The sequence below is a fragment of the Macadamia integrifolia genome, chromosome 11 (assembly GCF_013358625.1).
Source record: "Macadamia integrifolia cultivar HAES 741 chromosome 11, SCU_Mint_v3, whole genome shotgun sequence".
NCBI lineage: Eukaryota > Viridiplantae > Streptophyta > Magnoliopsida > Proteales > Proteaceae > Macadamia > Macadamia integrifolia.
The window spans coordinates 28,954,856-28,973,989 of record NC_056567.1 but is presented as its reverse complement, the minus strand read 5'-3'; the positions used below and the strand labels follow the sequence as shown (position 1 = coordinate 28,973,989).

Genomic DNA, 19,134 nt, shown 5'->3' with positions numbered 1-19,134 from the left:
ACTGTGACATATGCATCTCAAGATTTAAGCAACCCAAATACATCACGTATGGTCTACTGAATGATTACACTTCATTGGCATATTCTTAATTGGGATCCCATAAAAGTAGTATATTCTACTTTGAGGATTCTACTTTAGCATCTCCAACATGGATCATCAACTATAAATGTGGTCCCTGGAATAGCCTCAATCACCAAAATAACCCTAACCATTCCTCCAGTTGAAATTAAGTTGCAATGGGTCAGGCAAACAAAAATATTTCATTTTGTATTTTATATTTATTTTTAATTGATTTTTTTAATGTTTTGATTAAAATTTTAAATCATAATTTGAATAATTTTAAAATCCATATCTCTCCTCATGGGAAGAGGAGTTATCTTTCTCCATGGAATTCTACCGGTCAAACGGTATTTCGAGTCCAAACTATGAGTCAGAGCAATTAATACAATATTGTCTTGTACTTTGATACCCATAGCCGGTGAAAAAGATCCATACTCATACCCATTGTGGTTTAAAATAGATAAAATTACATGATCCACTTTTGACTATTCATCCAAAGTCTCAGCTAATAAAAATACCTAAAAGCATGTTTAGGTTTACCATATTATCCACTCAATGTTTCAATTAACAAAGACACTTAAAATTATATTCACGTTTACAAAATTATTCACCCAAAGTTTCAATTAACAAAAATACATGATTGTATATGGAATATGAAGGACAATCATTGTTTTAGATAGTTTTGTAAACCAAACATAATTTTGGGTATTTTTATTAATTGAAACTTTGGGTAGGTAATTTTAAAATTCCAAACCTGATTTTGGTTAATTTTTGTTAACTAAAACGTTAAGGGGTAATTTTGTAAAAGAAACATCAAAAGTGTGTAATCGTGTAATTTTTTTTTTAAAATATTGGAATGAGTCTTGGGATGGTATCGATCAACCATAACTGATATGGTTTAGCTTAATTCAATTAAGATCCAATAGGAATATCCTTGGCTTTCATTGAATTTTTCGTTTCTTATTAACCATCATCCATCAATTGTGAATTTATATAGCAAATTTCATTTAATTGGGATAAAACTTTGTTGTTGTTTGTTGTTTCAGCCTTCATCCATATCGGTCCACCAATATGATATCAGCCAAGAATAAGAATCGACGTCGGCCTATACTGACCCGATCTGATCCGATTCAACCATGGACCCCACAGAGGGCAACGAGCCAACGAGATTGTTTTTGTCAACACTTAAAGTGACACAGACAGCTTCAATATAGAAGGATGCATTCTGTTGGTGACAGGCTTGGTCACATCACAAGTGTCTTACAAGTTAACACTAATTTCCATTCTTCATTAAAAAAATAAATTAATAAATAAAATAAAATATAAAATAAAATCCCGTTGCCTGTTCTCCGTCCCCAACGGCGACTGGGGACTAACTGGACCAAAAAAAAAAAAACGCTTTAAGAAGTCTGAGACCTTGTCCTGGTTGGTTTCTTAAAACTGAAAACAAAATATCATGAACCAATATCAAACTACGAAACCGTGAAGTGTCTCTCTCTAACTCTAAAAAGTCGTAACCATTGCATATAAACAGCGTCAAACCGCCAACCGGCGGGAGAAGGATATGCCAAACCAGTTTCCCGGTGATTCACTCCGAATTGCTGCAGTAGAATTTTCAAATTACGGATCGAAAAATTACATAAATGTTCATGGCGGCATCGGAGCAGTTCATGTCCGGAGGTGGACCAGTTTATTCTCAGATACAATCGGAGCCTCCTTCGATGATATCACGCTCTCACTCTTCACGTCACGGTGCCGAGCAGAGTTGGATTTTCGAAACATTGCCCAAGGCAACCATTATCTCTGTCTCCCGCCCTGATGCTGCCGATATCAGTCCCCTTCTTCTCTCATACACAATCGAATTCCAGTATAAACAGGCATACTTTGCTTTCTCTCTCTTTGAGTTTTGCTATTGATTTGAAATCTATGTTTCTACTGGAATTTCTGAACCACAATGGTTGATGGGTAAAGTTCGCAATTTGTTTCAGTGTCCTACTTGAAACTCAAGCTATTATGATGATTTGATACAGTTTGAATTTCTTTCTATTTCCGATGTTTCTGTGCTTGATATGGTATTTTGTATGATCGTATTCGGAGCAATAGTCTTGGCTCTCCAATTAATGAGTATTGTTCTTTAGATTCGAATTACGTGTTTCAGTGTCCAACTCGAGGGTCAAGCCATTATGATGAATTCAATATATTTCTTATTATTTCTGTTTCGATTTCTCTGTGTTCGCTATGGTATTTTGTATGATCGTATTCGGAGCGGTAGTCTTAGCTCTCCAATTAATTCTCAGTACCCTACTAATGAATTCAATACATATCTTATTTGTTTCTATTTTCGTTGTCTCTGTACTTGATATGGTGTTTTGTATGATTGTATTCTGAGCAATACATATGATTCAACCTGGTTTCCATTTTTGTCTCGCCACCCTTTCTCTGCATGTAAGAAACTTTTGCTTTGATTGACAAGACTAAGTTTGCAGAGTTACCTTATTATCTCTAATACAGAGCTGTCTTAACAAATGGATCAAGCGAGTCTGATGGCCTACACATTGTTTATGTCCTTAGATATTCGTCACTGTGAACCTCTGTCCTGCTTAACCATTTAGCTAAAAAACACTTCACCTTTCAAGTGGCCCAGCACTCCTGTGGCTATGCCACTATGCTGCAGAACAGTATAGGTCTGTGATAAGAAAAACTTTTCCTCATTAACACTTCCTGAACATAATGATCTGTGGCAGTTCAACCTTCAAAAGATGATTCTTTAAAATGCTTGTATTCAGCGCAAGGGTCTATGCAATTTTCTTGATTCCAAGTCATTATATTGACTCTTTTTCAATGGCTGAAGCTTGTCAATTTAGAGTTGCTTTTTCGCACTATTTTTAGGTTAGATTCCTAAATTTTCAATCTCTTGCTAATATGAGCTGTTTTTCAGTGGTTTGTGACCAATTTATGGAAAGGGTGTCAAGCTATATTGGCTTTTTATTTTTAGGAATCCTGATTTGATTAAGAGTTTGATTTAAGTATGTAATTGAATTCAAAATAATAAAATGAGACTTGGTTGCAAAATTTGAAGACAACAACATAGCCTTATCCTAGTTAAATGGGGTCGCAAACATGGATCCTTGCTCTTCAATCAGCTCTATTCGAAGTCATATGTGGTAGAAGGCCTAGGCTATGCAGGTTTTTTTACACCACCTGTTCTAAGGTTATTTTAGGCCTGCCTCTTGCTCTCTTATCTCTTTCAATTTGAATCACTACTCCAAACTGGAGCATCCAAAGGCCTCCATTGAACATGGCCATACCACCTCAAACCACTCTCACGTAGCTATCATGGACCGGAGCTACTCCCATCTCAGCTCTAATGTGGTCATTTCTTATTTTGTAATTTGACTATTTAATAGTTGTTTTTCGGTCACTTTCTAATTTCGGTCTTTAGTTTTTAGTTTGTCTTGATACAGTTAATGAATTAGAAAATGACTAGTATATAAATTTATGCATCATAAGCCCTTTAAAAAGGGAAAGTGGATGTCCATAGCATGAAGATTATGTATTGAAGATTGCTTTATTGGATTGAAGTGGCATTGGTGCTCTCTTCGGTGCTTAATGGTTTGTGCCCTTGAGTTCTACTGCTAGAAAGACTTGCTTGGTTCTTTGCTCCTTCCTGGCCTGGAAGTTTGTTCTTTCTTAAATAGATGAGTTGTAACTCATTTAATATATGTCTCTGTTCTCATTTGTCTTCTTCTTCCTATTTTTTGCTTCCATTTCCAGAGCAATGGCAATGGAACAGATTCTTCAATACTGTCGGAACTAACTCTTTACTTCTCTTCATCAGTTCAAATGGCGCTTACTGAAGAAAGCCTCACGAGTTATTTATTTGCATTTTGCACTAAAGAAACGTGCATTTATTGAGGAGTTTCAAGAGAAACAAGAGCAGGTTTGTCAATTATTCTGATGATTGACTTCCTTTACAAGTCAGCATTTATCAATTTCCTGGTTACTAGCCCTGTTGTTTTTTGGAACATAAGAATGTTTTCAATTTGCTTAAATGTATTTTACGGAAGATTAGGGTTGTTAATGTACTTCTAATCCAAACTTGAAATGAAAGGTTAAAGAGTGGCTTCAAAACCTTGGGATAGGAGATCATACAGGAGTAGTGCAAGATGACGATGAGGCCGATGAGAATGATGAAAGTGTTAAAAATTGGTGAGACAACTGATTCTGCGTCACTGATTAGTTGTATTCTATACACCTAGTGTACCCCTTTGTTAAATATCTAATTACATGGGTGTATTTTATTTTATTTTATTGGCAGGGATGTTCCCTCCAGTGCAGCCTTGCCAATAATTCGCCCTGCACTTGGAAGGCTGCAGTCCATTTCGGACAGAGCGAAGGTAGCAATGCAAGGTTATTTGAATCATTTTCTGGGGAACATTGACATTGCAAACTCCCGAGAGGTATGGGTAGTTTTTCACCTTAAAATATGGAGCCAAGTTTCTTTGATTTACTACCAAACTGATGTTGGTATGTGAACTGTAAGCTTACTGAAAGCTTACTGAGAAAGTGGATATAGGTTTTCAACATTTGCTTTAGCATTGATTTTTTCAGGTTCCTTTTAGTCATTGTATGAAAACTTTGTTCATTTATTTTTCTATCTATAAAATTCATAATTTATTTTTTTGATGGGCAATCTTGGTAGCTTTCCTCTCTAATCAGCCACAACAACCCCATCATAGCCCTTGTCTGGTTGTAGTGGATTAAAATGAAAGATTGAATAGCCAGCTAGTTGTTGGGAGCTTTTTCTGCCGCCTCTGCCTGTGTGTATGCAAATCTGAAAATCTAAACTTTTTCCAGGTAATTTTCTGGAAAAAAAGTTTTAAATCTTATCCTGCATAAATTACTCTAGTTCAGACCTAAAGACTGTGAACAGCATATTTAAGAAGAAATACCAATCTTAGAGATGATTTGAAGGAGAAAATTAATATTTTAAAGAAAACCTAAACCAAAAAATAATCAAAATCAGCATTCTAATTAGAATTCATGATAGTGCTATCTGATCTGATCAAATCTAATTTTATATCATATCTGCCAATATGTAATTTTTAAATCTTATGTACTAAAACCATATGAGGTCTTCATCCCTCGAAAGTCTAAATAGGTCTTAAGCCCCTAAAGTCTATCGCCCATGCTCCTACAATATCTTTTGGTAAGTTCTCACTCTTTCTGAATGTATAAGCCCCTAATTCTATCCTCTACTTGGTAGGTCAGACTAATTGATTCTCCTTCCGTCCCATAAAGACAATCTTGTTTGAGAAGACCCACATTTTAAGGAGACTGTTATTAATGCATTAACAAGTAATGGCCCACTAATGTAAACCCTTTCTCCTTTCTCCAATATTAACCATTGTCGTTTTGGCCTATGCAATAGACAGAAACAATTATGGTAAGTTATTATAAATAGATAGTAAGATGACTGATAAGGGCATTATTGGAAATTCGAAAAACTTCATTTCTTGGTTTTACAATGAGCGAACAGTTTGGGACAGTGAAAGAACTGAAACAAGACAATCCTTGTGGGAAGGACGGATGGACTACCATCGTCCCAGTTAAATGACACTATTCTCTCTCTCTCTCTCTCTTCCAATCCTTGTGGTGCTACTTGTGCCTTAATGTAGAAGGTTCAATCACCAATGGTTTCATTATTAAAAGAAGGTGAGGACATATCTTGTATTGATGACAGATGATGCAGTTTCTTATCTTCTGATCCTCTTGCGTGGATTTCACTTTTGTGCTAGACTTGTATGGTATAGGGGGCCTTCTGTCTTCTTGTTTATTAAATAAATTAATTTAATGAATAATTTTAATGATTCAATTACATGCTACTCCCATGGGGATTGGTGCTATATATATTTAGTTACATAAATTAGAAATTTATTATATTACATATAAACACAAATGGAAACATCTAAAGTTTATTTCTTTTGGGAATCCTCCATGTCTGTTCATGGATTTGATCTATTCTGTTGGATCAATTACCAACGATATTTAGTTTTAGACGAGATCTTTTACGCATCTTGAATGCTGAAATATAGTAGACTACTCCCCCCCCCCCCCCCAAAAAAAAAAAAAAACAAAACCCACAATAGGTGGGGAGAACCTCCAGTCCTCCTTTCGTTTGCACCAGGCTATGGCATTTCACATCAGATAGACATTTTTCCACATTCAAGTATCAGCAGTTTAAATTTTCTAATTCGAAAAAATGGCCCAAAAAATTATATTGTCATGTTTCTTTTGGGTTGAAATTTACCACATGAATAGGTGGTGTGCTAAAATGTGGAACCCTTTTGAGATGCCAACTAAGCTGCGTGTGGGGTCCTCTACCATGGGACACACCCACTCTTGCTTTGTGGGCATTGGTGTGTTATTAAATATACCAACGTCAAAGCAAAAATGTGTTGTTCCTTACATTGTACAGTTATTTAATAGTGAGATTACTCAAATTGTTACCAAAGATCTGAAAATAAAAAATAAATAAATAAACAAAGTTCAATGAGCAATTCAAGCTTGCACAGTGGAAGGAACAACAATCTTTGTGGTAACATATGGGGTGCTTTTAGTACTTCCTGAATTTATGCTTGCACATCTTTCCTCTTGTCACTACTCAATTTATGCCTGTTGATTGTAATAAGCAGTTCTAAGTGTAGGTATGCAAGTTTTTGGAGGTTTCGAAGTTATCTTTTTCACCTGAGTATGGGCCCAAGCTGAAAGAAGATTATGTAATGGTGAAACATCTTCCAAAAATTCCAAAGAACAGTGATGATACTAGATGTTGTGCATGCCACTGGTGTAGTTGTTGCAATGACAACTGGCAAAAGGTAATACAATCTTGTTCCTGAAAACAATGTGTCCCCCCCCCCCCCCGGTCAATGGCATTGTTTTGTCGTATTTTTTGCATGCACCACACAGTGGGCAGCCAGCCACTATTGCCTTCTTTCTCTTTATTTATTATTCGCAATATATCTTTTTTGACGGGAACATGTTGCTTTTGTGCTCTGTGTGATCAACAATATTTATGGCTGTCAACTTTGTCTTACTATTATCAGTTATACTGATGGAAGCCCATGTCAGACATTCATTAGGTTGCAATAACCCCATTAATTTAAGGCATTCATTCTGACTCAAGTATAAATACCGAAGTTTATTGAATTATGGACTCAGCAGATGATTTGTGCATTCACTCTATTTTATTCTCTTCTCTGCAAATATTGAACCAGAACCATAGGTTTTAAATTCAAACCTGGTAAGTGGGATAAAGATGGAAATTGATCTTTGGCAGCAGATAGGCTGATTGAGGGAGTGTTTCTGGTGGGAATTGTGTATGCTGGGTCTGATATCCTGTAGTCACAGATGATGGTAAGCAACAAAAGACTATCCTTGGATTTGGCAGAAAGGATGCTAGTTATTTGATACGTAACCTGGTTTTGATGATCATAAGCAATCAATTGGGTTCTTTCCTGTTATGGAATTTTCCCCCAGTTGAAAGTTGTTCCTTCAGTTCATCTGTTCTTCTAGATCAGTTGTTTCTTTTTATTTTTGCGTGTACACCTTTAATGCTTCTCACTTAAAACTGCTATGTTGTAATTTTCTGTTTGACGAACCTTCAGTTTCTTTCTCCCTACATTTAACCATTTCCCCCTATGATGTGTTTTATCAGAAAATGTATAGCAACAATTGAACACTTCCTGTATATATGAGACTGTTTTGTGATGAAGCTTATAAGCTCATTGGTTTCTCAATAATGACATTTTTTTTTTTTTCTTGTTTCATATTTTTGTTCCTCTGAATGTGTTAATTATACTGACTTCTTTGTGCAATACTGAACAAGTGGTTCAACATTCTTTAAACAGTTGTGACCCCCTAATTAAGACTTCAATGACAATTGTAAATGACACGTTCTAGACATGCTTCTTTGTTCCATTGACTATTTGAGTGGCAGAGCTTGAAATTAATCTTACTAGCGAATACTGCAATAGCTCTCATCGTACTACATAACTGCATGTAGGTGTGGGCTGTATTGAAACCTGGGTTCTTGGCCTTGCTGGAGGATCCTTTTGATACAAAACTGTTGGACATAATTGTTTTTGATGTATTGCCATCATCAGATGGAAATGGGGAAGGCCAAATATCATTAGCAGAAGAGATAAAGGAGCGTAACCCTCTGCGCTATGCGTTTAAGGTATGACCTTTTCTATCCTGTTAAAGCTCAAGTTTTTTGGTTGTATTATGTTGCCTCCGCTAGAGAGTTCACCTTCACTTCAGGGTTATGCTTTTTTTACAATCTGTTATCTTCTCTCTGGGTAACGCTGAGACTCTAGGCCATTTATCTAGTTTTTCTGTTGTTAAAGAACTTACTGCCCTCAGTCTATTAAAAAAAAAAAAACTGAAAAAGAAAATGCTGCTTAATACTAAATTACTGAACTTGATATCGTCTTCTTAAGTTTAAAAAAAAAAAAGGCATACTGAGGGCACGAGGCTCCCGCCACTGTGGGGTCTTGGGGAGGGTCATGTCATCTTCTTAAGTTTAATTATACTATTTTCATATAATACTTGTATGTTACATTATGTGAAACTTATTGTCCTCGATCTAGTTTAAAAGCAATGCTGCTAAGAAATCCGAACAAGCTGGTAAAACTATTACCCTTATTATTTATCCAATTGCTAATGACAATGACATTGTTTGGTAACGAAAACAATCCTTATTCTGATTGAATTGGTCTGCTCTGGAACTGAAGGACACAAGCTTCCAGGGTATTTTTTTCCCTTAAGAATGAAAGCAACGTCAATCCACAGGAGTTCAATCCTAGATATCTCCACTTCGTAAAGCCGTAATAGCATTGACTCATTAATGTGCCCTAAGGGGCAGCCTAAGGAACAAACAAATGGCTGCAAAAAAAAAAAAAAAAAAGTAAAAGTCTTAGTGCATATGGCATGAAAAAGAAATCTGATGTCGGTAGAACTTGATCTGAATTGTAGGTCAGATCCATGTCACTTCGGTGAAGGCAATGTAGCTGTTGTGGTCGGTAAGAAGGGAGCCAACATCTTCTTTTGAAGCATTTTCTAGTATGAACTGCAAGAACCAAGCAAGTCCTTCTACAGAGAATCCACTCCTGAGCGCTAGCTGATTGTAGACCACCATTATCTCTACAAAATGGCCCAAGAAGATCCTGGTTGGATTTATAAACATTTAGAATACATGCTTAATAAAATGATCTTAGAAGATGTAGTTTCGCATCACAGTGATGAAAATATAATAACAAAATTTGGACATTTATGCACATGAAAGTTTTCTGATTTCCTTGATTGCAGGAATTTGCATTTGGAGTTTGCTATTGGTTAGCTCATTGCTCTTAATTCTCTCTGGGAGTAAAACAGCCTAACTGTGAAATAATTTGATCCCAATAGCTTAAAAAAAATGAATGAGGATCTTTATGGATGATAGAATGAATAGAAAATAAGAGCATGAAACAAAGGCTCTTGTGGTTGATTCACATAAGCAATCCAACAGGGAGAAAGAAATAATAAATGGATGTCACTGGGGATTGTGTGTGTAATTGTAACCTTGCATTTCCCAGCACAGTGAAAACCACATTGTCATCTCTTCTATATATCTGCAAAATCAGCGCCACTGCAACTATTCACTAGGCACAGCCTTTTTTTTTTTTTTTTTTGGTGGAAGGCTCTGTTTGTTTCCAGTTACAATGATTTTATTTGAAACTTTTCCTTTTACACAGTAAGAAGAAGAAGTAAATAGCCAAAGTTATTTATTTGCTTTTACCTAATTTATCCCTGCATAATATAAAGCTCTCATGTCAAAGAGAGTGAAAAAATTAAATAAAGAACAGATAGTTGTAACCATGAGAAGACTCCAACATATTGGTCTTAAAATACTTATTTTTCCTCATCAAACATGATTTGATTAATATATGGATGTAGTCATGTAGATGCACTTTTAATGGAAACAATTATTCTGTCTTTACTGTCTAATAAACATTTGGACATTTCAAAGGTGTCTTGTGGAAACCGCACCGTAAAGTTAAGAATTAGAAGTAATGCTAAAGTTCGAGATTGGGTTGCTGCAATTAATGATGCCGTACTAAAGCCTCCTGAGGGCTGGTGCCATCCTCACCGCTTTGGTTCTTTTGCTCCGCCAAGGGGTTTAACTGAAGATGGTAGCCAGGCTCAATGGTTCGTGGATGGGCAGGCTGCATTTGACGCGATTGCTTCAGCAATTGAAGAAGCAAAATCAGAGGTCTGTCCAAAGTGCTGGCACACAAGCAAATTTCTATTTTACCTGAGATTGATTGTGCTGCAAGTAAATTCCAAGAAATGCTGAACCAGTTTCAAGTTCCATGCAGATATTCATTACTGGCTGGTGGTTGTGCCCAGAACTGTATCTAAGGCGTCCATTTGATGCTAATGGGTCCTCTAGGCTTGAAGCTCTACTAGAAGCCAAAGCAAAGCAAGGAGTTCAGGTGCGCTCATATTTCCTGCACTTTTCATGATTCAATATTTGCTTTGATGACCATGCTAATAAAATACTTGCATGTGATGTAACATTCAGTCGTAAGTGTTGACTAAGATAGATAGTTTTAGAAAGAATTTTGATATTAAAAAATGGTTCAGATCAGACAGGTCTGAAATAGTTGTTGATTGGTTAGTTACCAAGTAGATTAGGCCTTCAAAGTTGATAAAAATCAGATGGCTGGATTGTGAGATCTGGAACAATCATACTACAACGCAAGGATTAAAGTATCGGTATCGGTTGCCGTATCAGTTGGCCAAAATTAAGATACGTATCGGAGGGTATCATATTGTATCGGATATACGCTAAGATATGCTAAAGATACGCACATAAATGTATAGGAAACACTTTTTTAAACACTTTTGCATAAAAAAAAATTGTTAAAAAAATCTATTAATAACATGCATTATGCATAAACACTAAATTGAGGGTATCACACTAAGAATTCAAGGTTTGTAGTTGTCCCATAAATGTAAAATCCTTGTTCTCAACCTTGATTCCACTTTAGTTAGAGAGAAATATGGCTGGCAGTAACTTTGGAACAAAAACCCCTAAAAAAATCTTGTTTTTTTTCTGAAAAATTATCCATCTTGGACATTATATGACCGTAGCGCACTGTATCGGTACATACCGATATGTACCGATACTCATCGATACATACTGATCGATTCATACTGATACTCACTGATACTTATTGATCGATACATACCGATACGTACCGATACTCACCGATATGTACCGATCGATACATACCGATACTTACCAATCGATACATACTGAAACGTATATTTCACCTCGATTTTATATTTTTAATAGAGTATTGGTACATATCGGTGCGTATCGTATTGTATCGGTGATGTATCGGTGATGTATCGGTGCATATTGGTATGTATCATAGGATATATATTGATACGAAAGGATTTTAAAAATTCCATGTATCGTATCGGTATCGGAGATACTTTAAACCATCTGCAAGTAGGAAATTCTAAAGCAATAAGAACTGATATTTCGATTAGGGTATTCAGAAATTCAGAACATAACAAAGAGATATCAATCTGGGATTATTGAAATAAACTGAAATGGGAACTAATTACATATAGCAGAAATAAGTAAACAGAACAGATCTGAAAGATTGAAGTGAAACAGTATTGCCACAACTCACAAGGGATGTGAGTGTTCAGATCTGACCTGGAACTTTGATGGATAGATAGAAGAGCAGATTGAAATATAAAGCATGTTAGGAATCCACTGAAACCTCAGGCTAGGAATCCACCAAAGCTTGTGAAGAGAATCCACTCTTCCACTAAGGAATCCACCAACTGCACCTGGAACCACCAGGTAACACCATTTAATCCACAGAGGTGGGTCTGAATCCACAGAACTGCATAGCTTTATCGTCAAATCATGGGGAGGGCCTATGTCCAGTGCATATATTTATAGCTTCTCCAGAAGGCTGTGATTGGCTTAGGATAGAACTTACATCATCCAACGAATAGGAAATAAGAATTTCCATCATCCAACCAATAGGAAAGCTCCAATCTAACCTGAAGACTTAACAACCAATAAAGAAAAGATAGCCAGCTCAGAATAGAGAAAATGTTCCATCCCAGATAAGCTTTACAATATAAAAAGAAAGACATAGACTTCCAGAAAAACCCCACGATTGGAATGCTTGACAAGGATAATATCTAGAATATTATCCAAAACAAAATCTGAACATGAACAGTCACCGATGAACAGTAACTGTAGGCTGTCATGTCACAGAAAAATCTGGCTTTCATGGTGGCTGTGAGATATGCAGTCAATAGCTGTTGTCATGTTACAAAGATTCCAAAATCTGATTTCTTCATATTCCTCAGCTCGTACTGCTTCTAACCTTGATTATGCATCACTATGTTTCATGCCTTTGATGATACTTAGCTGGTTCCAACCCAACCAGTATATATATATATATATATTTTATACCTTTGTGCAGAAAATTTCTCATTTTTATAGATTTCCATGTCATGTCTGATTATTTAAAGACAGTGTGGCATCACTGGGTGACGACTGTTTAAGGGTTTCTGTTCTGGATTAATTTGGCTTTTATTTGATTGTAATCCATTGATGATTTGTGCAGATCTACATTCTTCTCTACAAAGAAGTTGCTATTGCTTTGAAAATCAACAGCATGTATAGTAAGCGAAGGCTCCTTAATATTCATGAGAATGTGAGGGTACTCCGTTATCCAGACCATTTCTCAACTGGTGTTTATCTATGGTATGCAATTCGAAGGTGAAACCAGTTAAAATTTTCATCAATGTTACAATTAGGATCTCCGTTGTTGTTTGGTTAATCGGTATATTAATTTGGGTTGTTGCAGATGCTGATGAACGTTTCTGGTTACATATAGGTCCCACCATGAAAAACTTGTAATTGTTGACAACCGGATTTGCTTTATTGGGGGACTAGATCTGTGCTTTGGCCGTTATGACACAATTGAACACAATGTGGGTGATTACCCTTCTCAGATATGGCCTGGAAAGGACTATTACAACCCAAGGTAGATTTCTATCTTCTCACAAAGAACTGGCTAACTTCAGCAGGCAATGGTCTGGAGAGGGAGAAAGAGATTAGCCTGGATATATTTATTATTTACTTTGGGTCCTAAAATTACAGCTGGAGGTGTATCATCATTTAGGATATGAACATAAATTTTGAGAATAACTGGATGAAATTGGTAGCCTACTCAATTTTATCAGTATATATATATATATATATTTTTTGTTTAATGTAAATGTCATTGTGGTAGGGAATCTGAGCCAAATTCTTGGGAAGATACAATGAAAGATGAGCTAGATCGTTGCAGATATCCTCGCATGCCATGGCATGATGTCCACTGTGCTCTTTGGGGGCCACCTTGCCGTGACGTGGCAAGGCACTTTGTTCAGCGCTGGAACTATGCAAAGGTTGACAATTTGTTTCTTATGTTGCCATTCACATGTCCATAAATTCAATTTCATTTGGGATTAAAATCATTTATGCATTCTTTCAGAGAAACAAAGCTCCGAATGAACAAGCAATTCCACTACTTATGCCTCACCAGCACATGGTTATTCCACATTACATGGGGAGAAGCAGGGAAATAGAGACTGAAAGTAAGAAAGTAGAGGACAAACCTAAAGGCATTGGAAGGCATGATTCCTTCTCTTCCCGATCATTATTACAAAACATCCCATTGCTTTTGCCTCAAGAGGCAGATGTTAACAATGAGAGCCCAAAGTTAAATGGCTTAGATATGACTCAGGCGCTCCTTGATCAGCCAAGCAGGGTCGGTCAAAGTCGTTCATTCTCTCTGTGGAAGTCCAAAGTTGAGCTCTCAGTTCCAGACATGCAGATGAAAGGCTTTGTTGATGACCTCAATTTCATGGATATTCAGAGTAAAACATCTGTGGATGTAGTTGCACAATCTGATGTGCTAAATATGGATAAAGAATGGTGGGAAACAGAAGAGCGTGGTGATCAGGTTGCTTCTGCTGATGAAGCTGGACAAGTCGGCCCACGAACCTCATGTCATTGCCAGGTTTGCTACATATCCAGAAATCCACTTTGAATACTCTTTTTTCTTTTTCCCCCATCATATTTTATGATGTTGGTTCCCTTTTGAGTTATTATTTTCCAGCTGTTATATGAAATGGTGAACTATTCTCCCACGAGGATTTAATTTTTCTTTGTTTTCTAATTCAAGCTAGACTGCCACTTTAATTCCTCCGATATACAGGTTATTAGAAGTGTTGGGCAATGGTCTGCCGGTACAAGTCAAACTGAATCGAGTATTCACAATGCTTATTGCTCACTTATTGAGAAAGCCGAATACTTCATCTACATCGAGGTACTAATCCATGTAGAACAGTTGAGAACACAATATTTTCTTAATTATTTGGTACATAAAGTGGGTTTATGACCTCCTTCAACATATTCCTGTACCAGTTGTATTCAATATAGAAGTTTCAATTTACAGTTTGAATTATTAATTGGCTATTATATTAATGGGCCACTTCTTCCCAGAATCAATTTTTTATATCAGGTCTTGCAGAGGATGAAATAATACGGAATAGAGTCTTGGAAGCAGTATACAGGCGTATAATGCGAGCATACAAAGAGCAGAAGTGTTTCAGGGTTATTATTGTCATACCACTTTTACCTGGTTTCCAGGTACTAATGAATTTTAATTGAACACTTCTTTCTTAGTGGGTGCCAGGTGGGTAAGTTGGGTTTGGCTAGTGCTGAAGCTGGGTAATGTAGGTCTGGGATATCAAGACTCATATGCTTAATTTCTTTTGTGAACTTCAAATTTAAACAGGGTGGTCTGGATGATGGTGGTGCAGCCTCTGTGAGAGCATTAATGCATTGGCAATATCGAACCATTTGCAGGGGTCAGCATTCAATATTGCGTAACCTTTATGATCTACTTGGTCCTAGAACACATGATTACATACATTTTTATGGTCTAAGAACTTATGGCAGACTTTTTGATGGTGGACCCATTGCCACCAGTCAGGTGAGATTCTTCGGTGCCTTGCAAGATACAGCTATTTTTTGTTTGGATGTTTTGTATATGACTTGTGACATGATGGCAAGATCTCCATTTTGGCATGCATTACTATCTCTGTTATATTTGTATTGTTTCTGGCAGGTGTACGTGCACAGTAAGATTATGATAATTGATGATCATCTAGCATTGATTGGATCAGCTAATATAAATGATAGGAGCTTACTTGGATCAAGAGACTCTGAGGTATAATATTGTGTTTTAACTTTAATTACTCTGTCTACTGGAGATCTAATTTCTTAAGTAATTGGATTGATTCAAAAAAGATTCAGATATAGTCACTGGAATAACTGCTGAGTTCTTCACCAATCCAGAGACAGAGTTAAATTCTTTCTGCACTTTTAGCTGTCTAGTCCTTCATCCTCTAATTTGTGATGATAAAATGTTGTCTTGTTAGTCTTGTAGTTATTCTTTTTTTCTACCCCAAACCCCCCCCCCCTTGCCAATGGTTTGAGATTACTTTATAAGTAGGGTGGCGACAGGCCCCAACCTGGCCCACGTTTCTGTGGGTTTGGGCCTGGATTTCATGCTTTGAGGCATAGTGTCAAGGCCCCAGGCCCGGCCCACCAATTTTCACCTTATAATATATACTATATACATATGTATTGTATATATATGTATTTGCGTTAATGCATGTGTGTTCCTACCATGTATGTAAGAGATCTTCATCTTACATATGCCATTTTCACTGCATATGTAAGGTGTTATTGTGTGTACAATATTATATCCTCTTCATGCTTTGAGTAAGATTCAATACTTAACTATAAGATCTTTTTCAAAATTCTATATACCATATATATATATATATATATATCTCATAGCAAAGAAACTTACCCAGAGCCTGGCCTATATTCTTCATGGGCCTTCATTCCCGGTGAATTGTCACCCCTATAATTTTTTATATTCTTGTTAGCTTCTTCGTTTCTTCCTCCGTCTTAACACGCAAGGCAAGGAGGCAATACAAGGTGGTGCCGTATTACACTAGGGATCAGTGCATCCTTTTCAACTGAGAGCACTCTATAGACTCAAAAGCAGGACTTCCACCTTCAAACTAGTCAGGTTGTGAATGTCGTTAGTACTTTGTATATTACCCATCGACTAGAATTAAGTTTTTAAAGAAACAGAAACTATCCATATAAAAAGAAAGATCTCTGCCTGATGGCTTCATTGAATGCCCTTTAATCCTTTATAACACTTCTTTCCTTGCTTTCTTCGATATATTTATCCCTGTCATTTATCTGAACTGCCATATTATCATTTCACCACATGGATCTCGCTGTTTCAGATTGCTGTACTGATTGAAGATAAAGAGTTTGTTGACTCATCTATGTCTGGGAAGCCTTGGAAAGCCGGAAAATTTGCTTTCAGTCTTCGCCTCTCATTATGGTCTGAACACCTCGGTCTTCATGCAGGAGAGGTGAGTAAAATTGAACTAGCTGTGTTTTGTTAAAGTTTTAACTCTAAAGAAACCCTATTTATTGTGTGCTACCAGATATCATTCGCAAGAATATTTTCTGCTCTCTCCTTTGCTGCCCATTGAAGTGAGTTCACACATATCACCCCAATGGTGCTTGGAAATCCCATTATTGGGTTGTAGAAGGATTAGACAAGAACAACCATGGTTTGAGAAATCAGAATCAGATCAGATGAATCGCCTGATTTGAATCGGAATCTCATCTGATCTGATTCGAAATCGGTGGCACCTGATCCCAATGCTGTCCAGCCGATTTCTGCAAATCTCTTTTGAATCACCTGGTTTCATGTTTGATCTTTATTTTTTGCCACTGTTTCCTTCCTTTAGTCAGTAAATATCAGGAAATGAATGAAACTTACCTCTGATAGAAAGATCCCCAAGTTTATTGAATATAAAGTCCAAAAATCACGGATTCTGAGAAAACTTTGCTTCTTCATGATTCTAATTTCTTGGGTTTCAACTGATTGCGGCTCGGAATCAGGATCGGAATCGATGGAAACCGATCCTGTCCCCAATTCCATTCTCTTGATCCTTGGCAAAAAGTTGACAGGAATGGCATAATTTAGTATATCCACTGGTTCTATAAGAATGTTACGTGTAACATACCATTGGCTAATAGTTAGTCCTCCTTGTTCTTTCCAATCAAAGTCCTACTGGATAGAGTTTTCAGCGTATTCTTGGCTTTCCACCAACCTCCCATTGATGCCAGTTCATCCATATCGCCTTGATGGTGCTTGACGACCCCATTATTAGGTTGTAGAAACATAAGGCAGAGATGCATGAGAGAAATGATACAATTTAGGTGATCCATTGGTTCTGAAATATCTTTTGTGCTCATTTTTATTTCAGGTCAGTCAAATTAGTGACCCTGTGGTTGATGCAACATACAAAGATATTTGGATGGCTACTGCAAAGGTGAGTCAAAAATTGGATTTTGTATGACTACTTGCCATGTGCTTGAAAATCTCATTTATATTTCTGGGATTTTGCAAAATACATCAACTTGAAGCTTTAATATTTTGTGGGAAGGAGATACTGGTACTTCTCCTTCCTTAATAGGATGGCCTAAATTCCATTTTTATTTTCATGAGACTTTGATGTTGTTTTGATTAACAAGTGTGTACAGAGGCTAAGAAATATTTTTAGCTTCTGCATGGAGATTGATTACATGGGACTCTCTGCAAAGATATTTTTAGCATGCGGAACCTTGGGAAAAAAAAAAGGGATTATGCTGCATATCATACACTTGGTCATCAATCTGGAATATTCTGTGTAATTAAGACTACCCTTTGGTTGAACAGAGCCCAAAATGGCTACGCCTCTGTGCCCAAAGGGTCTAGGTGGGTGTCCTTTTCCATGCCAAAATAATTAATAGGCCTGGGGTTAAATGCTAACCATCAGCCTCTATGGATCATGTTAGATTCCAATGATTAGTGCCGTTGTAGCAACCTGATTTTAACTGTGCTACTCATCTCCGTAACGCATGAAGAGGGTTTTTGATATAAAGCATACTTGTGTTCTTTCCCCACATGTCCACGCCCCCTCGTGGCCATTAAGGTAGGACAAACCATTAAGTTTGACTAGAATAACTCCTTAGTGAAGAATTGACCAACACCCAAGCCTGAGTTTCTTCTTCTTCTTTCTTGCTTTTTTATGTTGCATTCACTTATAATTTAGTCCCTGTGCGACTGCAGGCTTAGATCCTTGAAGCATATTTTCTGCAAATAGCATTTCACATTGTCAATTGTCATGCGATTGGTTCATGTTCTTAAATCATTTCTTTGAGTAAATTTCATTCCAAATGCCAATGACAATGAAGATTTTTGTTTTTCTTTGGCAGACAAATACCATGATCTACCAGGATGTTTTTGCATGCATCCCAAATGATCTTATTCATTCCAGGTGTGACTAATTGTTACTATGTTGTCTCTTCTTTCTGGTTTTAAATGGCATGATTTCCATGCTTTTATTGATGTGATACTTATCATTTGCAGAGCTTCTATTAGGCAAAGCATGGCCTACTGGAGGGAAAAAATAGGGTATACTACAATCGATTTAGGTATAGCTCCTGAGAAGCTAGATTCCTATCAGAATGGAGAAATCAAGGCCACTGATCCAATGCAGAGATTGGAGTCAGTGAGGGGATTCCTTGTTTCTTTTCCCTTAGATTTCATGCGTCAAGAAGATTTGAGACCAGTGTTCAATGAAAGTGAGTTCTATGCATCCCCTCAAGTCTTTCATTAATCTTGGTTTTCTTGAGAGTACAAGAATGTCATTGTTTATATCTATTTAGGACATTCAATCCATTCATGTAGTGGGTCATCAGTGTATTTAATTCAATAGAAATTCAAAAGAATAAAAAGAAAAGGTCTTCGATTCATTATAGATGTAATGACCAGTCTTGATGAATGAAATTCATCACAA

At 36.7% G+C, this 19,134-nt stretch overlaps 1 protein-coding gene across 2 annotated transcripts; it reads left to right on the top strand.

The window, feature by feature from the left end:
- The first annotated feature begins 1,478 nt into the window (after window positions 1-1,478).
- LOC122093373 (phospholipase D zeta 1-like) lies at window positions 1,479-19,134 on the top strand. 2 transcript variants are annotated; one of them, XM_042663705.1, is made up of 20 exons: window positions 1,479-1,937; window positions 3,899-4,000; window positions 4,172-4,269; window positions 4,379-4,520; window positions 6,768-6,938; window positions 8,126-8,299; window positions 10,130-10,372; window positions 10,479-10,595; window positions 12,765-12,904; window positions 13,038-13,187; window positions 13,437-13,593; window positions 13,680-14,207; window positions 14,406-14,516; window positions 14,693-14,839; window positions 14,988-15,185; window positions 15,321-15,422; window positions 16,522-16,653; window positions 17,560-17,625; window positions 18,551-18,612; window positions 18,705-19,134. In XM_042663705.1, exons 1-20 carry the CDS (start codon window positions 1,704-1,706, stop codon window positions 18,952-18,954), a joined length of 3,324 nt encoding a protein of 1,107 aa, XP_042519639.1. In that variant the 5' UTR covers window positions 1,479-1,703; the 3' UTR covers window positions 18,955-19,134. The 2 variants fall into 2 exon arrangements, with proteins under 2 accessions (XP_042519639.1, XP_042519638.1); XM_042663704.1 differs by having other exon boundaries at window positions 12,765-12,919.